The sequence below is a fragment of the Pungitius pungitius genome, chromosome 21 (genome assembly GCF_949316345.1).
Source record: "Pungitius pungitius chromosome 21, fPunPun2.1, whole genome shotgun sequence".
Taxonomy (NCBI): domain Eukaryota; kingdom Metazoa; phylum Chordata; class Actinopteri; order Perciformes; family Gasterosteidae; genus Pungitius; species Pungitius pungitius.
Window position 1 is genome coordinate 2511424 of NC_084920.1, and position 20141 is coordinate 2531564.

Sequence of the window (20141 nt, forward strand, 5' to 3'; positions counted from 1 at the left end):
GTCTGTGGAGATTTCATTGAGCTCTTTTCTTCTATGAATAATGTTTGTATGACTAAAGCAATATACATAAACATATTCGAAATAAACAATTATTTATAGCAGGCATCACTACATTTTATTAGATCCACGCTTGACAGTGTGCATTCACTGTTTGACTCGTATGATTTCACATTCTTTGCTGTTCCGCTTCTCACTTCTTCTCTGGATCCGTGGCAACTGTGGGGTGACACCAAAGAACATGAGAGTTAGATCTCGCCGACAAATAGGCCCGAATCGAATGGTCGAGTATTGTTTTCCACATTCAAACGATTACGTTCTGTCGCTGCTGTCGTTTTAGCTTTGAATGTGCATCACGTAATCAAACAATGTTCTGATCATCGGCATCCATGATACAAAGGCTCTCCCTCCTGCATCGTCCCTTCCCCCCCTCCTGCACCGTCCCTCTGCTCTTACGTCGGACGTCCAGCTTGCACTCCACTTCGTCCTTGCCCAGCTCATTGACAGCCATGCAGGAGTATTTGCCTCCGTCGAAGGTGCCCGGCTTGCGAATGTTGAGGGTCAGAACTCCCTGGTAGTTCCGCATCAAGTACTTGGGATCCTCACCGATGACCATCTTGTTCTTCATCCAGACAATCTTAGGCTGAGGGAAACAGTCAAATCAGCAAATAATCAGGTGCATTGAAATCGCCTCCTCAGCCTCGGGCTGTGATTCTCGCCGTCACTTTTAACACGCATGTTTACCTTGGGGAACCCTTTCACGGCGCAGCTGATGGCGGTGCTGTAGCCGGCCACCACGGACCTATCGACCAGGGGCTGAGTAAACTTGGGCACGCAGCTAATCTCCATCTCCTTGTATGGGGTTCTTTTGTGCTCCAGGTCTATGGAGAAGGATGGGAGGACAGGCAAACCACGGTCAACCCACAACCCTAACCCTAGTTTAATGCAACCCGTGCTACGAAAAAACACGCCGCACTGCACGTACGCCGACGCACACGCGCGCACGCACCTGTCTTGGCGATGATAGCCGTGTTCTTGCTGATGCACGCCTCCTCGCTCAGGCCGCAGAGGTTTTCGCTGAAGACTCGGAACTTGTATTCATTGCCCATGACCAGATCCGAAGCTGTGCAGTTGGTCCGTCTGTTGTGATCATAAACGGTGAACCATTCCTGAAAAGAGAGAAACGTTTGCACCACAAATTGAGCACTTAGAACAAGACGAGTGTCATGATCTCAGCATCGTTGTTAAGCTGCAGGCCCTTAAAGCACTCCACCTCCTCTCTCACCTTAGTCTTCATGTCGGCCTTCTGGATGGTGTATCCAGTAATCTCACAGTTGCCGTCATCCTTTGGAGGCGACCACTCCAGAGCTGCGTTGAAGCCCCAGACGTCTGTGACCTGCAGCTTCAGAGGAGGTCCGGGTTTATCTGAATGGAATAAATATCAGATGTTAACTTCCTTTCAGTGCAGACACGGACAGATGAAGTAGAAACCCGATATCCCGGGAGAACCGACTATCTCACCCACAATCCTGAGGACAATGGAGGCTCTGTCCTCCATGTTCTCGATCTGCAGCACCAGCTCATACGTCCCAGAGTGCGCTCTCTCTGCCTCGCGGATGAAGAGGATGCTGTCCACGTTGGTGTTGCGGACATTGACCATCTTGGGGTCAATGGGTTCACCGTCTTTGTACCAGGTTGCGACAGGACGCGGCTTACCCTTCAAGACAGAGGGGTGACACATGGTTTAGAATGAAAAGGATTATAACTTGTATTTCCCACTTGCATTGTAACACATTTTCAAATGGAAAATATTAAAAATGATTTCAAACCTGGAAAGGGATGGTCAGGTTGATCTTTTCTCCTACTCTCCTGATGTACTTTGTTCTCAGCTCGCGAGGCAGGCGGATCTTGGGATACTCTGAAGAGACGTCGTAGCATGAAGCATTTGCCCCCACCGGGAGAGCTCTAAAAAATGCTGCAACTCAACACAAGGTGCTCATTGGGTCGTGATCCTGACTGACTCACCCATGATCTCACGGATGGTGACGGGCTGCGACAGCACAGCTGGAGGACTTTGTCCGGCGATGTTGACTGCCTTCACCCTAAAGTTGATCTTCTCCCCCACGGGGAGGCCACGCACCACATATCCCTGCCTTTCACAAAGTTCCTGGTTCGCCACCACCCACTCAGTGTCTGAAATAACAGAGAGTCACGTGCAGTAGATTGCAGTTACTGGGATTTGAATCTTGTTGTCTTAGTGCGCTCGGATTGGTTTCATCACCTCCTTCTTTGCAGTACTCAATGACGTAGCCGTCCATGCCTCCGGCGCCGATCTTCTCCGGGGCGAGCCACTTCAGGGTGCACGTGCTGTCCGTCACGTCGTGCACCGTCAGACGTATCGGCTCGCTAGTCGGGGCTGAGGGTGACAGGAAGAGAGACCCGAATTGGTCACTCAGAGGTCGACAGATGGTTGCATGGAGGGAGGTAGCTGAGGAAGACCCAGGAGAGGGGGCTTCCATACCTACCGATGGGCATGAAGGGCTTGGAGGTGAGGCTCGGCTGAGACATACCGATGCTGTTGATGGCAAACACCCTCATCTCATACATGACACCTTCAATCATCCTCTTCGCCTCGTACGCATTTGACTCATACACGTCGAAGTTGAGCTTTGTCCATCTGGAGGAGCCCTTCTTTTTCCTCTCCATGAGGTAACCTGATGGAGATAGAAATAGAATAAAAATGTAAGACCCTAGTCTTACATTTAGTAGCAATCTAGATAGGAACAAGGTTAAGCCAGAATGTAACCTTCACCTTTGAGTGGCGCACCGCCATCAAATGCAGGAGGGTCCCAGATCATGCTGGCGCAGTCCTCTCCCACTGATAGGCATCTCACGTTCTCAGGAGGGTCGGGCACATCTAAAATAAGACCACAGCTAGATTTAACGTTGGAAATCCATTTCAATTATTTGAAAGCACATGAGCGACCACTGGTTGACATTACACGATGAGATCTATACTTACCCACGATCTTCACAAACAGCATAGCCTTGTCCTCTCCTGCGGGGTTGGTAACACAGATTGTGTAGTTGCCCTCGTCTTCTCTCTCTGCCCCCTCTATGACGAAGCAGCTCAGGTCCTTCCTGGCCTCCACCCTCACGCGTCCTTCTGTGGCTGTAATTATCTAATAAAACAAAAAAAAGAAACGAGTGGAACCGACTTTGCGCTTTTGCAATTGTCAATAAAATCAGCACAGGACCACGGATGCAAAGATGCAATACGCACTTTCGCCCTAAGAAGCAACATCTGGGTTAAGCAGGGTTAACTAAACAGAGACAATTACATTTCACTAATTTTGGGTTTGCTTGTCAATCATTTGTGCATATGTAATGGATAGAGCTCTCCCTCCCCCCTGCCTGTTTGGCCACACCACCTTAATTGGTGATGCCTAACAGGTGTGACCAGGTGCTCTTTGAATGGAAGCTGTTGCCCCAGTAGAGCTAGAGGGGGGGCTTGCCGCAGGGCTCCCACGGCATAGGCACAGCACTCGCCATGTGCGGATGGGTTTGAGCAAAATCTAAAGGTATGTCAGGGGTTTTCTGTTTCATGTTTTAATATGCTCTTTTAGCAGTGAAATGTTTATTGGAGTTATTTACCTTTAATCAACTTATTCTTCTATTTCTTCCGCCGCACGTTTCAACTCCTTCACACTTTCAGCCATTAAGACCATTCAAATATTAAAATGTTCAGCTCCTTCAGGAGAGGGGGGCTACGACAGCTTTTTAGCTCTTATAATTGAATTAATATAAATTAAAATCATCAAACTTTTTAACATGATTTCCAATGGATTGAATTTTCAAATCCTCTCAAAACTTCTTCAACTTTCAACTTTTTCAGCTTTTCCAATCTTTCAGCTAGAGACACCATTTAAACTTTAAAATGTTGACACAATTCTTAACAATTTTATAAAAAAACAGCTTGTTGATATCTATTATAGTTTTTTCATAATCAGTAATTATGTTTAATTAGTTTTGGGGTCCCTTTTGAATTTAGAGTGGAGTTTTCCGGAATGTCCCGGGATTTAGAGTGAGCGCCGTCTCAGAAGCAGGTAAAAAAAAGGAGGCACTTTTATCTTTACGGCCACAATATTCACTTTTCAGCCTTCATTTAAAAAGAAAACATTAGCCGTGCTTGTGCTGGTTGGACTCGTATAAGTTTGAAATCTCAGAGTCATTTACTTTTTGCGTGAGGAGCCCGATTGTGAGACAAAGTCTGCCCCGAGCCCCATAAGCTTCCATACAAATCTGCTGACATTTAAAAAAAAAAAAAACACACAGACTTTACACTTTTTGTAAACGGCTGTTTGAGCAGTTTTAAAACACATAGAGACATAAAAAGTCTTGTGTCTTTCAAAATGCTATTATTTTTTGGCTACTCCAATTAGTTTTGCTCCAGGAAGCATTTGTTTGAGGTGTGGATTTTGTCTACATCTCTTCACTCTCTTCGCTGTGAGCTCATTAGCGACCAGCTGGTGATCGATGGCCATAAAGACGCAGCTCAGGAGTCATCCACTGTGCAGGGACGTGTAGGTTTAACCGTGTTTAGCTAACCGTACATGGACGTGCGTGTCGTGAGTTGGGACGGAGACCCCGGACGAGCAGACCGTAAGTAATGTGGAGGCAGAACGGTTAGATATTTGGGACATGGGAGAGCTATAAGTGCTAGCTAGCTAAACTGCTAACGAGGCTACTCCCGTATGCTGGATTTAAACCGGGGGCGTGACGTCATTAAGCTGCTGGCGGAGCCCGGGAAGGACACCTGTGATTGAGGAAGCGAGACGGTAGGATGTCAGCCAATTGCAAGTTTAGCATCAAGTTAAGTTCAGGGTCCGTGTCGAGGAAGAATGGCTGTCGGAGTGGCCGTGTGATGGACGAGCGTCTACACCTCCGGCGTTGAAGATTGTCCGTCGCCGCGTTAGCAAAGTATAGCTCGTGTAGTGCTAGGCGGGGCCTCCTCGCTAGCTAGTGAAGTGTTTAGCTAACTTTAGAAACTTTATTAGCTCGTCACCAACGCCGAAGGCTTCACCGCGCTTCACCGCGCCAGCGAACAACGACAGCCTCTACAGACCGTGACGTGCAGCACGCCTGCTTTCTCCCCCTCCCACGCCACTACACGACGTGAGTAACATCCTGCCACACGAATCCATCTTGGCCACGAACAGCAACGTGACCAGCTGATCGTGGCTCCTTTTTTTTACTGAACGGGTTAAACCGTGGCAGTGTGAACAATAACATTAGACTTTATTGTACACAAGGACCTCTACGTTATGGGTAGTTTTGAATGACGTGATTACATGTTTTGCTGCATTCAGTGTTACAGTACAGTGTTAAGCTTGGCCTGTCGTTTACTGCATCTATGGCTATATGTTGCTTATGACATTACCACGCAGTGGAATGAATGTACGTTGTTACGGGGAATTTATTTGTTTTGTTCTGGTTAATGAGCCCCCTTCAGTTAGAATAACTCCCCCTCGAGTAAGACTGGTGTTTCCCTGTTAAAGCATGGTCATAAACAAGGGGAGATGTTTCAGCGTGAAATAATTGTTCTTAACTTCAATTAAATCCTACATTGAATCTGACTTTCTTTATGGTTGGTTCGACCTGCTACATAACTATACTATAACGAGTATTCATACGTTTTAATGTGGTGTCAGAGACTGATGTTGTTCACCGGTTACATCTGTTTGAGGACAGTTTAGATTTATAACTAGTACTAAACCTTATTACTACAGAAAATGTATTTTTTAATTCTCAGCTTTTCCTATTTCTATTCTTTCAGTAACCTTTAAATTCATTTCAGCTTTTATTATTTCTGTGATTTCAAATTCATAGAAGCATCTCCCATTTCTGTATTTTCAGCCATTTTTAAATGTATTTCAGATTTTTCTATTCTTTCAGCAGTGTTTAGAATAATTTCAGCTTGTTTCATTTCTGTACTTTAAGCAACTTTTTGAAATTAATTTCAGCTTTCTGCATTTTCAGCAGGAAATGCATTTTCTAGTTACAACTGATATTCTTTGGGTGAGAGTCCCAAAGTGGCGTTGTCACCCTTGTGACCAGGCGAACGGTCGCCCCGGTTACACATATTACATTTATCTTTAGCCGGGGTTGTACGAGGACTGTGTGAGGGGGGGTGAGGTGTGAAAATTCAAAAAAAGGTTAAAAGCGGGGTTCAGAGGCTCTGGGGCAAATCAAAAGGGCATTCATGAGACATTTGAGTTGACCAGGGGGAGACTGGGGGCGGCACTTGAGCTCATCAGAGGTCAACAACGCATGAAACTGAGGTAAAATACAGAGCTTTTAGTTGTCTCTCCAGGACACAGACCTGTACCCTGCTTCCAAAAAGGGCACTTTGGCACCGTGACTGAATACATCAGAGATGTCTGCTCTGCACCCCGGTGCCCCCCAACTGCCCGAGGGCACAAACGTTCCCGTATCTCAACGGAACAGCAGTTCTGATTTGTGGTGAGGTCGCAGTGCCCAGTGACAGGGGGGCGATGAAGAGCCCAGATTCGGGCCGCGCTGCACAAACAGGTCGGTCTGACCTTCTCGCTGAAAAAGGCGAGTGGCCGTGACGGAAACGCTACTTTCTTCTTGACCTTCTTCTTGACCTGTTATGGTCAGCCGCCGCGTTGGCTGCAGTGAGTTTAGGGTTCCTATGCTTGTCACATACTTACTTGATCTCCCTTGGACCACACAACGGTGGGTGCCGGCTCTCCTGTGATCTCGACATCCAGGCGGAGCTTGTTTCCCGCCACCACAATGATGGTGTTTTGTGAGACCATGTTTCCGGTGGTGTCCAGGTGGATCTTTGGAGGGTCTAGAGAATTAAAAAAAAAAACGCACACACAAAGAAATTGGGTTTTAGAATTGACAATTAAAAGAGATTTAAAACATGATTAAAATGAGCCAACGTAAAGGCTACTTACCTTGTCTTGGCACGTAGTCGACCTTAATTTCTGTTTTGAGAAAAAGAAAGTTGACAATATCATATAAGCTGCTACGGAGGAAATCGGTGATCTATAATCATTCCTTCTTTCTCACCTAAGAAGTTGAGTTTGGCAGAAATGGACAGCGCGTACCCGTCGGGAATAAACGTGTAGTCTCCGGCATCCTCTGGCTTCACGTCTTCAATCAGCAGCCGATGGAACCTGGAACAAGCAACGCAGAAGACAGGGCGGGAGAAAAAAAATGCAAGACGGGTTTGACCCTTAGTTGTGTTAAATAACACAAATTCATCGGAATGTATCTGTGTATCCTTGTACCTCCCGATGTGAGTCATTTTGACGCGTTCGCTCGGCATGACCTCCACTCCGTCTTTGAACCACTTTCCTGTGACCTTTTCGTCCGACACCTCGCACTTAAACAAAGCCTGGTCCGTTGCCTTGACTGTCAGATCGGCGATGTCCTGCAACACCTCCAGTTGTTTTTCTGAATGAGACATTGGAAACCGCAAGAACAACAACAGTTCAGGCTGTGTGCAGAGGGAGAGTGTGGTTCACGACTGCAGCACCTCCTGCCACGAGTTGCCCCACAGAGGGGCTTCAAGCCCTCGGGCCTGCGCTTAAATTCAGCTGCTGCCTTTCAGCAGACTAAACATGGCAAATTTAGGTAAAATATGGTCTGCTTTCAAAACACTTCACACACTGAAACTGGAAATTGGAATGGAATAGTTTTCCCGTCGGTACCTTCCACCTCCAGCTCTCCTTTGGTGTGGCCCCCGTTAGTCCAAGCGTGGTACATTCCGATTTCAGCGAGGGTAGCCTCCTGGATGATGAGCGTGTGCTTCCTCCCATCCTTCTTAAAACGATAATTGGGGGAGTCTTTTTGAAGCTCTATGTCCTCAAAGAACCTGGAAAATAACAGCAAATGATCTCACCTCTTGGAAAAACGTCACTGCCGAAACGGGACAGCGAGTATGACTGATGTTCATTCTTATCAGGATGTGCTGTGAATATGCAGCAGCAGGTGAACATCAGTTATGAAGGGCTTTAGTTGGGGTGGATTCACATTGGATTCATGTACAGCCTCAACAAGTACTGACCACATGACTGAGGCTCCCTCCTCCGACACCTCGATCTCAAACTCCACCCTCTCCCCAACAACCACGTGGTAGTCATCCATCAGCTTGGTGATGGTCACAGGGGGCTCTGGGAGGAGCACAGGGGGGGGGGGCGTCATTGAATCAGTGAATCAACGTCAGTTATTGCCGATGAACTGTCCCTCACCTTTGACGAAGACCTCTGTGAAACACTTGTCTTCACCGACCACGCATTCGTATGCAGCGTCGTCAGCCAGGGACGTCCTGTTGAGGGTGAGCGTCCTGACGTTCCCGAGAGCCTCCATGATGTACCTTGAAGAGGGACGAACAGATCGGAAGTCATAAGAAACGTTAAAAATAAAAATAAAAAAGAGCCCCCCCCTTTGAGTAAGGGAGTGTCCACGGAAGAGGAACTCGTGGGTTGCGATTTGGAACCATTGCCGCTTGATGTCCCTAAATCCCACACGCTGATACTTATGCCCCCCGGGGGTGGGGGGGCTTCTTGTGACTGCCTAAAAATAAAACCTGTGGACTGCGGCGTCGCATCGCAGCATTACTTTTTAAACACTGCAGAGTCCGTCTGAGCTCGACTAAGCTCGTTCCTAGCGGGGATATTAGCGTGGTGAAAAGAAACAATAAATGTGCTTTAAATGAACTAATGATAACTTGTGTGTGTGAAGCATGTACTTGGCTGAGGGTTTGATCTCCTGGCCGTTCTTCAACCATTTGACCTGCACGTCCGGGTCCATCACCTCACACCTCAGGACGATCTTCTTGCCCTTTTCCACCGAGTAGCAAGACTCGAGTCTCTTCAGGAAAGCTGCGCAGAACGGAATAAATGAAGAGATTTAGTCGGTGAAAACCTAATTTCTCCCTTTTCCCCTGGCCTCTGGTTCTCCACACACTCCGAGGATGAAGATGACCTACCCTCGCTGTGCTTGGGCTCGACGACCTTCATCTTCTTCAGGCGTTTCAACATGCCCCTCAGGTCCGTGATGCCGTACTCGAAGGCGATTTTCTCGTACTCGCTCGGGTGGGCGCTCTTGAGCAGCTCCCACACGTCGATCTGCGGCTCCTCTTTCACCTTTTTTCTGGTCAAGAGAGAGGGTCAGGTGGTAAAAAACGAAAAGGAAACAATCTTATCGTGTGCTTGATTTAAAAAAAAAAAAAAAGTTCTCACTTTTTTGTGGCTTTCAGCAGAGCACTGAAATCGAGATCTCCGTCGTCCTCTCCGGCATCCCTGTGTGTACGAAGATACAAGGCATACGGCGTGATGGAGGTCAGTCGTACCACCTGACATGGCGTGACTTTTCACTATGATGTCATCGAAAAACGCAGTCACACACACCTTGTAAATGCCCTATGCTAATGGCTGCTTTTTACATATTGTGAATTCACATTAATCACTGAGACGGGACGCAAATGCAAAAAAAAAACCTCTGTGCCCTTACGCTCTCTTGAAGGCGGAGAAGATGTCTGCTTGCGCCTCCTGCTGTGCAGCTGTAACAAAGAGACGTGGCAGAGAGAGGGCACGTTCGGGTCAGGATGGGGGGGGTTTAAAACCTTCCGCACGCAGCCAAGTGCCCGGAGCCCGTCCTCCACTCACCCTCAACGGAGATTTCAAAGGTGGAGCTGTCACACTTGTCTTTCGCTGTTACCTCACACCTGTAGCCCCCAGAATCTCCAGCTACCGCTTTGATGATCTTCATTTCGTAAGTATAGATCTGGGGGGGGGTATTGCAAGATTACTTCTCATGGTCTTATTGGCTTCTGAGGCGAGTCCAACACCCACCTTGGTATTCCTGTCATAGGTTTCTTTGAACTGCATGTGCTTTCCGGCCTTGCTGCCGAGGTCCAGCCACTTGCCCTTCAGCCATTTCATCGTGGGTTTTCTCGTCAGGGTGGTCGAATCCACCTTCGCTATGATGACCAAATCCATTCCTGCCGATCACAAACCGCAATTAAACCACCTAGCATTACGCGATCGGTACAGACCTGACACGTGTCGACTGTTTCCTGATCTCTTCGATGCCTTTAACCGCTCTTTAGGGCTTTCATCACGTGTGCATTTGCGTTTCTAACCTGTTACAGCAACTAAATTCGGTGGGGGCTTCTCAACGAAGAGCCCACTGAGCTCCGTGGACCCGGACTCTGTAAAAGAGGGGAAAGACATTAGTCTGCTTTCTGATGGGGGAAACGCCTTTAAGTGTTATTGGCTCTCAGCGTAGAAAAAAAAAAAAAAAAGTTTTGAAAAAATCGGATTGACAAATGAACACAACAACCCAAAATAAATTAAAAAAACTGAAGTAATGAGTTTCTTAAAACGTATACTGCAGACTAAGATAAAAAAATGCTGTAAATGCTTCACTTATTGACTCAGTTATTGTCCATTGATGCTACAGTTATGTACGCATGTTTTACGCTTTGCTTTCCTATAATGCCCATTATCTGCCTTGTTTATGTGGTTATTGTTTCTTTTTTCACCACATAAAGTTCCCACATTTGCTATACAAACAAAATGTATCATTATTTTTCCTAAATACTTACAAAAAGTATTTTACTAAATGTATGTAATATATATACATTATATAAATATACAATTACATAGAAACAAGTAAATGAAAGTGGTATTGTGTGCTTTTGCATGTAAGTGGACTTTATTTTGTAACTTGTTCATAGGTCACCGTGCCGTCTTGTATGTACAGTAGAAAAATAATCAAAACCATTTTTTTGAAAACGTTCGGACATATGAACACAAAGTCATCTGAACAGCAACACACTTGTGTTCATTCTTTGCCCTAAAAGATCCATTCAGTCGACGTCTTCATTTGCAAAGATATTTGAACAATAATTAACAGAACATAGGACGCATGCAGCTGCATTTGATAGCATCACGTGTGCATGCAGTAGATGGTCACATTCCTGCAGCGTTCCTCCTCTGCAGGGTTTGCTTCGGCTGGGAAAACAAACATCTCTTTGTAACATATGGAAGTATAACATTGTGCAGTTATACTGTACCATAAGTCTGTCTAAACTCTTGGGGCAAGTAAACAGCATTTACAGAATGATTATTCTGTAGAATTATTACATTAATACACCACAAGGGGGAAAAACAAACCAAAACAGAATCAAGATCGTGACTGTTATCCATCAAAACGGAAAGTAATCAAATGTGTTGATTACTGCACTCTTAAATCACCAAACTGAAATCACTATGACTACTTCTTTTGAACTGAAATTGTAACGCTGCTTGTCACTTAGAAGGCGAGGCTGACTTAATTTGTTTTAGGGCATCAACGTGTGAATAGAATAGAATACTTTGCATCCAAGTTGGTTAACATTTCCCTCTGCAGATGCCCTCAGGCTAGTACAACTCTGGACAAACTGCACACTAATGCCCCTAGTCAAGTAATGAAACCCCCCCCCCACACACACACACACACACCATACCCCCATGAATATGCACAAATTATTATTATTATTATACAAGCGTCCTCCAACGCTGTTTGTGTCGCTTTTCGGTCATATCCCAAGGGTGCGCTGACATGATTTCATAAGAAAAAGGTACGTGGCGGGTTAGTCTTTGTATTAAAGACTAACTGTTCCCTTGGCTAAAATTGGATATGTATGTCCTGGCATCTGGACCGGGGCGGAGAATCAACCAAAGAATGATCTCCTCGCGTTTCCCTCTGAACTTCCTTCAGCAGCTGTCTTCGGATTAAGCCGCTGCGTGCGTGCAACCGAATCGCTAAGGCGTTAGAAATTTCCCCACCGTGTAAAATTAGCATTTTGAGAAACCTATCTCACCCAAGATGGTCCCATTGTGGGAGGCACATGGATGATAGAGATAAGCACAAGGTGTTTTTATTGTGTTTCCACTGGGTTTCATGCCCCAGTTTCCCTCTACTCATGCGCTGCCAACGTGCTCGTCTTTTTCCTTCCGCCATATGTGCCTCGGCTCATGTTGAGGTCTGTCTGTTGCATCGCCGATGTGGGAGGAGCTTACAGAGTCTGACGTGCAGTGAAGGACATTCGCGAAAGGCGGGCAGTGTGATGTGCGCTCATGCATGCCAAGAAGAGATGGAGCTTCCCAGAAACGTTGTTGCAGGACTCCTCGCACACATTCATGGACGTTGGAATCCTCGGGCCGGAGCCAGACTGAACATTTGGCGACCTCACCCCCCCCCCCGACCACTCTGTGCTCAGCAGGTCATATTTTGGGGTGAGTTTCAAGTCACCGCCCCAAACCTCCCCCCCTCCCCGAGGCAGCAAGGAACCAGCCGCGCCTCCTCCGCAGGAGTCTTTTGGCTAACACCCACCTCCCTCCTGCAACAGACCCGTCCGGGTCTGAACTAGCTGCCTCCAGCTCCCTGGTGTCTCATGGTGGCCACACCCGAAACGCTGCTCCCTCCAATCCACCTGTTCATCAGTCCGGATGAACTTCCATCTCGTCACTCATCAAAGGCCTCAAAGCTGCATGAACGTGGTTGTAAATCTTGATTTATCTCCATTGGTTCAGTCTTTGGCCACCGGATAAAACATGACCTCGTATGTGTGTGTTTGTCGTGGTGCAGTCTGGAGGCCCCTGACGTGCGCGCTCACACGTCTTGCATGAAGTCACCGCTTGAGCTCTCCTCGTCGCTTCCTAGTGGCGCGTAATGTTAATAAAAGTGTCACCTAATCGGATGACACTCGGTGTGTTTCGCGGCGACGGCTGCCGCGTTGCAACCGCAATAAATGATGCCCATAAACCACAGCTTTGACGCCGGTTCTCATCGCTTGAATCGCCAGAGGGACGAAAGGAAAGAGAACGCCGGTCATCAAGGCCTCCCGACGCGAGGAGATGAGCAGCACCCAACGATTCTGAGCAACGTGGAAGGACAGAAACAGCGTCATGTGACTGTGAGATTAGCGGGGAATGAGACAAACGCAACATTGCGCTCTGAAACTGCGGAGCAGACCACGTCAGGTCACTCCGGTTCTCCTCTTTTAGACGAGGGCGTATTTATATTTAACACGAGCCACGATGGGGGGCTGAAGGGCATTCTATTCGCTACATGTAGGGTCTCACTAGCAGCTCAGGGACGAACCCCCTACCAAGAGAGACGTCTCTTTTTTTTCTTGTTGATCTTGTTGGCAGCAGTCAGTCAACAATAAGAAGAAAATGTTCTCCACGGGGGGGCCAAGTGTTTGCAGGACCCAAAAAAAGGCTTGAATACAACTAAAAGCTTTCATCCCGTGATTTCAGTCCAAATTGAAGTAGTCAAAAATATTTCAAATAATAAGACTACCACTTAACACTTTGTACATATTATGTGACATCTTGGCTAGCACATAATAGCAAACCGACACACAAACATGAAACACTCAAACGTACTTTTGGACGGTCAAAAGTAAAATCAAAAGACACGTCACTGTAAACGTCGCTCTTTCCTTACCATCCCACTCAGCTTCTGAATCTGTTGCAGACAAGGAAGCAAACTGCACTGAGAGAAGCAGCTAGGAAGCAAGTGCTTGTTGCAGATGACGTACAGTTGCAACGTCAACCAATAAACGAAAGAAACAGAGGCCGCGTGCACATTTAATGAAAGGTGTACTCCTCCTCTTGACACATTTAGTGTTACTGCACGCAGTGTATATTTGTTGATAGATACGTCACATAGAAACACACACACAGTAGAAAAAAAGATGGAAATACAACAAAACATAACAGAAATGACCATGTTTCAAATAGTGGAAACCAAGTTCACACACAGCACAGGTCTTTAAAACCTACCGAATAAAAAAACAACAACTTTTCTTTCTTTTATTAAGTGTAAAAACAGGAGTCATGCGGGTTGTGTAATCCTCACACAGACAGTACATGTATGCACGTATGCGTGAATACATGGGAGGTATTATCTAGCCGGACCCTTTCTTACCTCCATCTGTGGGCGGTGCATCTAAAGAAAATGAATGTCCATAATTATTCACCAGCTCCAGACACATTTAAGCGTGCTGAGGCACCGTTTAACAGAAAAAGTGCATTATTCCCTGACACTAAGAGATGCCTGGCGTCTCCCTCTGGCTGCGGTTCAGCTGGGAAAACAAACATCACGGTTATAAGTAATTAGAAACTGGAGGATCTTTGGATGAACTCGGCACAAGTCGACAGACCAGTTGTAGAGATGTGATCACTCCTCACATGCTCTCGACTAAATGTAACCCTAAAAAGCCATTGTGAGTGCTCACAGATGCAGAAAATGCATCAAGTTGTTGGCGCATTAAAATCCACCCAGATGGCTTATCTTGTCTTCCTCACACATGCGAATGAGTAACGTACAATCTAACAACTCCAAAAAATCATTAAATGTTTGCACTAAAAAAGGAAAGCAGAGCATTAGTTCCCATTAAGACTCGTCACCAACACAACACAACACCACCCGAAGTGCAATGTACTGCGCGCGTGTTTGTGTCATCACTGTGTTGGTATCTGACGTTACGTATTTGCGCTAAACTGAGGAAATGAAGTGTGTTGCGGTGCCCTCAGAATGTGACGCACGCCGCGGGCCCGCTGAGGAGCGCGAGCACGCTGAGCCAAAGTGGCATGATAATTATATAATCCCCCCCCCTCGTGCCGTCTCATGGGATGAGATTTTGTCTCAGTGATTGTTCTACTCGTCATCGATAAGCAAAAACCACTTGTTCTGTGTCACTCAGATAATCACCCTGACTGATTCGCTCGGCTCGAAGCCCGCCGCACGTCACGTGACGAAAAAGAACAGGATTCAGCCTCAGCCTGATAAAAATAACACGTTTTCGGTTCGACATTAGAACTGATGCCATGGTAGCCGCGGTAACCGTCTGTGGTGTTACATCATGTGACGTCAGCCTCAGTCAACCGAACCTCTACAGCACAATAGAGTCTCGGCTAAAAAACAAACAACAAAAAATACAGAGACATTACATTAAATGTTAAATTCAAAGTTCAATGACGAGGGGAGAATCAGGCTGATTGCACACGCCCCGAGAGTCCAGCGCACATGATATGTGAGCAAAAGTGAAAATGTGAGCGCCATAATCAGGTCGGTATGTGGTGGCGCGCTAAAGGTCAGTGGGCAAATGTGGCGGAGCAGCTGACTTACCCTGCCCCTCCTCCGGTGTGTCTGAGGATTAGAAACAGAGTAAGGAGATGATTAGAAAGGGTATTTGGACATGTTTAACGTTGTTATTTAAAGGAATCGTTATCCATATTTTTCTCTCTCCGTTACAACTGTTTAATGACAACTCACTGGACGTTTGTCTGAAACTTCACAGCCTTTAAACAAAACTGTTACTAAGGAATCTTTAGAGCACATCTGAAGCTCCAAAAGGGTAAATCGGGCGTCCTGTGAGATGTGAGAAGTCTCTGTTAAGCCGCATGGCCTCTGGCACAAGTCTTTAAAAGGATATCCTGACCTAGATTTCAGTAATTCAAGCATCATTTCTTATTCCATAAAATCGCCACCACATGTCATCGAGTCTCTGCTTCTTTGGAAGGGCGACAAACGGCCGCTTTGATTGGAGAGCAAAAGGCTGTTGGCGGGATTGTTGAGGACTAAATCTGGTAAAAGTAAATTCTCAACGGAAATAGATGCATATTCTACACCCAACTCCTCAGGTATCTCCCCCAGGGGCAACTTCAGTGGCAGCTAAAGGCCAGGGCCGGTGTCTCATGACCTCCCTGAAGTCATGCCAGGTTTCCTTGAATAGTAATCCCACTTGACTCTGCTGGTCACTTAAGGTTCGCCTTAAATGGCTGTGAGGAATGTACAGTGTATTGGCTTAGCTGTGAGAAAGGTCATAATGTCTGTTAATGCACACATTTATTTGTCCCTCGGAGCCAAACCACCTCTCTGTAGCATCATTAAACGCCACATTTTAAAAACATAATAGGTGGTTTGTGGTTAGTTCAGGTGGTGCTGGTCCCACCCCCCCCCCCCCCCCCCCCCTCACTTTGTTTACTGTTTACCTCCTCGTATCCACACTGACAGCTTGATTTGCCGCGTGCGTTACAGCCGGGACATAAATAAAGGGATGGAGGGGTCTCATATTTTCTATGTTTTACAGTATGCTACATTATGAGGTTGTAGCTTGTGCTTTCAATCAAACAAACGTTTCCTCGGCCCAACCTGCATGCTTTGAATCTTAAAAAAAGGATTTGCATCCAATTCGGAAACTTATAATTGTATGACATGAAACTAATATCATGATTAGACCTCAAAGGTGTCCTTTTATTTGAGTAGGTATAATAAACATACATTTCTGTGTGTTCATTGTGTCTGATGTTATACTTTCATTTGCTCTTGTTTTAAATTAAGACAGTGACGGGTTTAAATATGTTTAAAAGAAACAACCAGTTCAGACAACGTACTTCCCATCTTGATACTCATTTACTAATGATGGCAACAGGCGTCATGTTAGAAGAGCGAACATACGGGGCGCCGTTTGTAAAAAATCTAAAAATCCTGCGCAGTTTTGGTTTGGTTTTGGTTCAGTTGTGCTTCTGTAAACTTGAATCATTTTCAAGAGTTTGCTCATGATGGTCTAAGGCGCCTAAATGTAATAGTTAATGGTTTTTTCTTGGACTCCCAGTAGAAATCCTCCCTGACAAAGTGATGACGACCGGTTAGGTTTACTAAGCGAAAGAGGCCTCCATTGTTTGCGTCGCTTCACGTCAGTTGGGGCCCCGGCTGAATGAACTCCTCACAACAGTTTGGGTTGAAATTGCCCCCGTTAGGATTTTCGGGTCGGGGGGGGGGGCCGAGACGCGTGCTTTGAGTTCAATCGCAACAAGATCGGGTTTCAGGCCTGAGGACCACGAGGAAGCTTTCTGGGAGGAAGACGCACTTTGATCAGTGCGAATTCAAATAAATACTTAATAAATCGAGAGTGGAAAGGGGTCGTGGGTCATAGGCGGGATCCGGCTCCCAACTCTCCTCTCATGTGTAAACAATGACATCACTCACAGAACGGGACAATAAGACGTGTCGGGCTGCAGGTCGCTGGTGTTGCCCAACGTCGCCACTTTGGTTTCATGTGAGCGTGAGAGACGCATGAAGCTGTGGAGCCGTTCGAATCGAACCCGGGCAGATATCTGCCCCCCCCCCCCCCCCTCCACCCTCCCCTCGGCATGGCGGTGGTGGTGACACGCAGGGAGGAAAGCGGGATGGCGTCCACGTTACACGGATTAACTGCGTGCCTGTATATGGAGAATACGAGTAGCGCATGCTAATGCCCCCCGGGGATAAAAATAAAAGCCCAGCTTCGATCTACAAAACCATCCGCCGGGGGGGGGGGGCAAATGCACAAAATAATAACCAAATAATCCAGGGAGCGGCGCGCTAACGCGTTCAGCTAGGCCCATTACGTTCCCGACCGCACCGCGGGGGATGTAGAAATTAGAACCGGGGGGGGGGTTTCAGAAGTTCAACACTCTTCCAACAATCTCGGCCTGTAAAACTCGACTCCCCCCGTAAAAAGACTCCTCCGCGGTGACACACACTTAACGGCTGGGTTCAGACTGCGTACCAATATGAAGCACAAATTACACGTTTTGTTGGTTTCCCGGGTTTGCTTTTTGTTTTACAAACTTTTTTTCTGAAAACATAGTTTTAGGGGTAGTAACGTAATCCCAGCAAGTCAATCTATCGTTGTGGATATTGCTTTCTAAAATATCAACACCTGTAAAGAACCTTGAGTTGGTCACGGAACATGAGACCCGCTGTAGCCTCACCATGATGTCACCGTCATATCAGTGACATCAGGGTGATGTCATAGCAGCTGATTAACTACGACTTTTAAAACATTCTGCACGGCAGCAGCAGGGAGCTAAATGGGTCAAATGTGCGTCTTTATTGGAGGCCCAGGCTGTTTAGTCGTTGTTTAGTCTTTAGCATCAAGAGACACATAAAATGAACACTTCTGTTTGTTTGGAGATCTATTATTGAGATGTTGCTGTTGATCTAATTTCACATGAAAGCATTTCACTCAAGTCTACTATAGTTTTTGATAAATGTTAAATAAATAATAGCTCGGCTACAGATAAATATTAATTCTTCTCTGAGATGAGGAGGAGCTGAAACTGAAATTTAAAACCTCACAGAGAGCTTTGAGGTCATCTAATGTATTTTGTCTATCCTGCTCATGGATAAATAAATAAAATAAATGTATTAATTTGCAACAGATGGTTTTGTTCTTCTTTTTACGTAAATGTAATGAATAATTAATTGATGTCCGACCACAACTCAATAAAAAAAAACAACAATAAAACATCCCCACATCAAAAATGTCGCAATCAAATGTATCACCAACCAAAACAGGCAAATCCATTGAAACTCAAAAGTTACTTAAATGAATTATGCTTCCACAAAAGGTGTGTGCATACCTGCAGGGACTGGTTCAGGCATGGTTAGTCCTGTGTCTCCTCTTTGCTGCTGGAAGACTGAGAGCCTGTGGTGCTTATTCCTTTTATTTACCCCCCCTCCCCCCCCTCCTCTCTCTATTTATTCAAAGCTCCTCTGGCACTCAAGTCCCCCCCCCCCCACCCCCCAGGAGCACAGGATGCACAGGACAACGCCCCCAGAGCCGTTGAGAAAGGAGCAGCGCTCTGCGGTTCACGGTGGGACTGAACCGGTTCTGATGGAGAATAGAGACGAGCAGCCAGTGAGCTCAAAGCCACCAACGATGGGCTCATCGTGTCCCACAGCGAGAGGAGGACGTGCAGACGTCTCTCCGTGTGCTTCACTGGCTGCAAGACGCACACGACAAATACACAATACTGTCTGATACTGACACTCGATGCACCACCTGTTTTTATTTTTATTTTCTATGTCTGATCTAAATATATTTCTCTTTCTTTTAGAGTTTAGGGGTTTTCACCTTTAAACCTTTTAACCTATAGCCTGAAAAAAACATCAAAGGTTAAAACAGGTGGGGAAAAAAACCTCAACATTGTATTAGTTTCAACTTTTTTCAGATGATCCTCATTACTTAAATTTCAGGGCTTTCATGCGAGCTGTTTACATCTTAACGCCGAGCTAAGTGGTTTATATTTAGCATACAGATATGAGAGGAGTTTGAATCTTCACATCTCCGCAAGAAGCGATGACATCAGACATCAGACACTGAGGAAAAATGTCTGTAAGCAAATATTAAACTCAGCTGTCAAATAGATGCACTTGAGCAGAAACTTTTATTTTGAAATCAAAATGTATTCATACATCTCATATCCTTTTCAACCCAACCGAGCCCTCTCTAACACTTGGTTGTACCCTTCTGATCGTTTTTTTCTCCCCAAACGCGGGTCCTTTATTTACAGCACAAAGATGACGGGGGTCAGCTGACCACGGCCAGTAACAGCGTGCTTTCCTGGTGTAAAAGCGTCTGCCTATTTCTGCCCGCCATCTCACGGGGGAATATTCCATATCCGAGGCACGTCTTCATTACCGCTGGTCATCTCCTTCTTCATTTGTTAGAAATGTGCATAGGTCGACAGGAGCCACTGTGGGTACAAGCCCCCCCGCCCCCGACCCCCTCCCCCCTCGCTGCTGGGGTCAAATTGTGAATCCTCACGAGGCATGTCAGTCCGCAGGGACCACCTGGCGGGTCTATCTATAGCTGCATTATGTTTACCATCATCCTAAGTCCCCCCCCCCTCGCGCTAGCATTAAATATCATCTTTCTCATCCAGCCCCAACGAGAATGAAACCTATCGCGTTACTACTTCAGAGCCCTGCTCGTACGGCTGTCTTTGCGAGGACCAATTAGAGCCGAAGAGCTGAGGAGCGAGCGCCTTTCTCGTCTGATGCCAGTTCCCGCGTTTCACGGCGGACCTTTTAAGAAGCCTGTTTTTGGGGGGGGGTTCGGACCTGGTTTCAGGGGAGACTGGGTGAAGACCGGGGAGGTGGTTGTCGGGGAAAGAGGGAGGGAGGGAGGGAGGCCGCTGGGGAAGGGCGGCGTTTCCAGTCGAGCCTCCGAAAAAACCTGCCAATCAAATGTGATGCGTCAGTGTTTAGTCCAGAATGGG

At 46.4% G+C, this 20141-nt stretch overlaps 1 protein-coding gene across 2 annotated transcripts; it reads right to left on the bottom strand.

Moving 5' to 3' along the window:
• Positions 1 to 89: 89 nt before the first annotated feature.
• On the bottom strand, positions 90 to 18592 carry mybpc2b (myosin binding protein Cb). Of its 2 annotated transcripts, XM_037463169.2 has the most exons (30): positions 18501 to 18586; positions 15220 to 15240; positions 14017 to 14037; positions 13534 to 13554; positions 10178 to 10246; positions 9888 to 10036; positions 9702 to 9819; positions 9547 to 9595; positions 9276 to 9335; positions 9023 to 9186; positions 8783 to 8915; positions 8283 to 8407; positions 8099 to 8204; positions 7743 to 7906; positions 7320 to 7485; positions 7099 to 7205; positions 6984 to 7013; positions 6732 to 6874; positions 3020 to 3179; positions 2810 to 2914; positions 2523 to 2711; positions 2279 to 2413; positions 2023 to 2190; positions 1827 to 1915; positions 1519 to 1714; positions 1283 to 1422; positions 1007 to 1166; positions 742 to 878; positions 454 to 640; positions 90 to 216 (listed from the first exon to the last, which is right to left on the bottom strand). In XM_037463169.2, exons 1-30 carry the CDS (start codon positions 18520 to 18522, stop codon positions 191 to 193), a joined length of 3360 nt encoding a protein of 1119 aa, XP_037319066.2. In that variant the 5' UTR covers positions 18523 to 18586; the 3' UTR covers positions 90 to 190. The 2 variants fall into 2 exon arrangements, with proteins under 2 accessions (XP_037319066.2, XP_037319067.2); XM_037463170.2 differs by lacking the exon at positions 13534 to 13554 and having other exon boundaries at positions 18501 to 18592.
• Positions 18593 to 20141: the final 1549 nt, after the last annotated feature.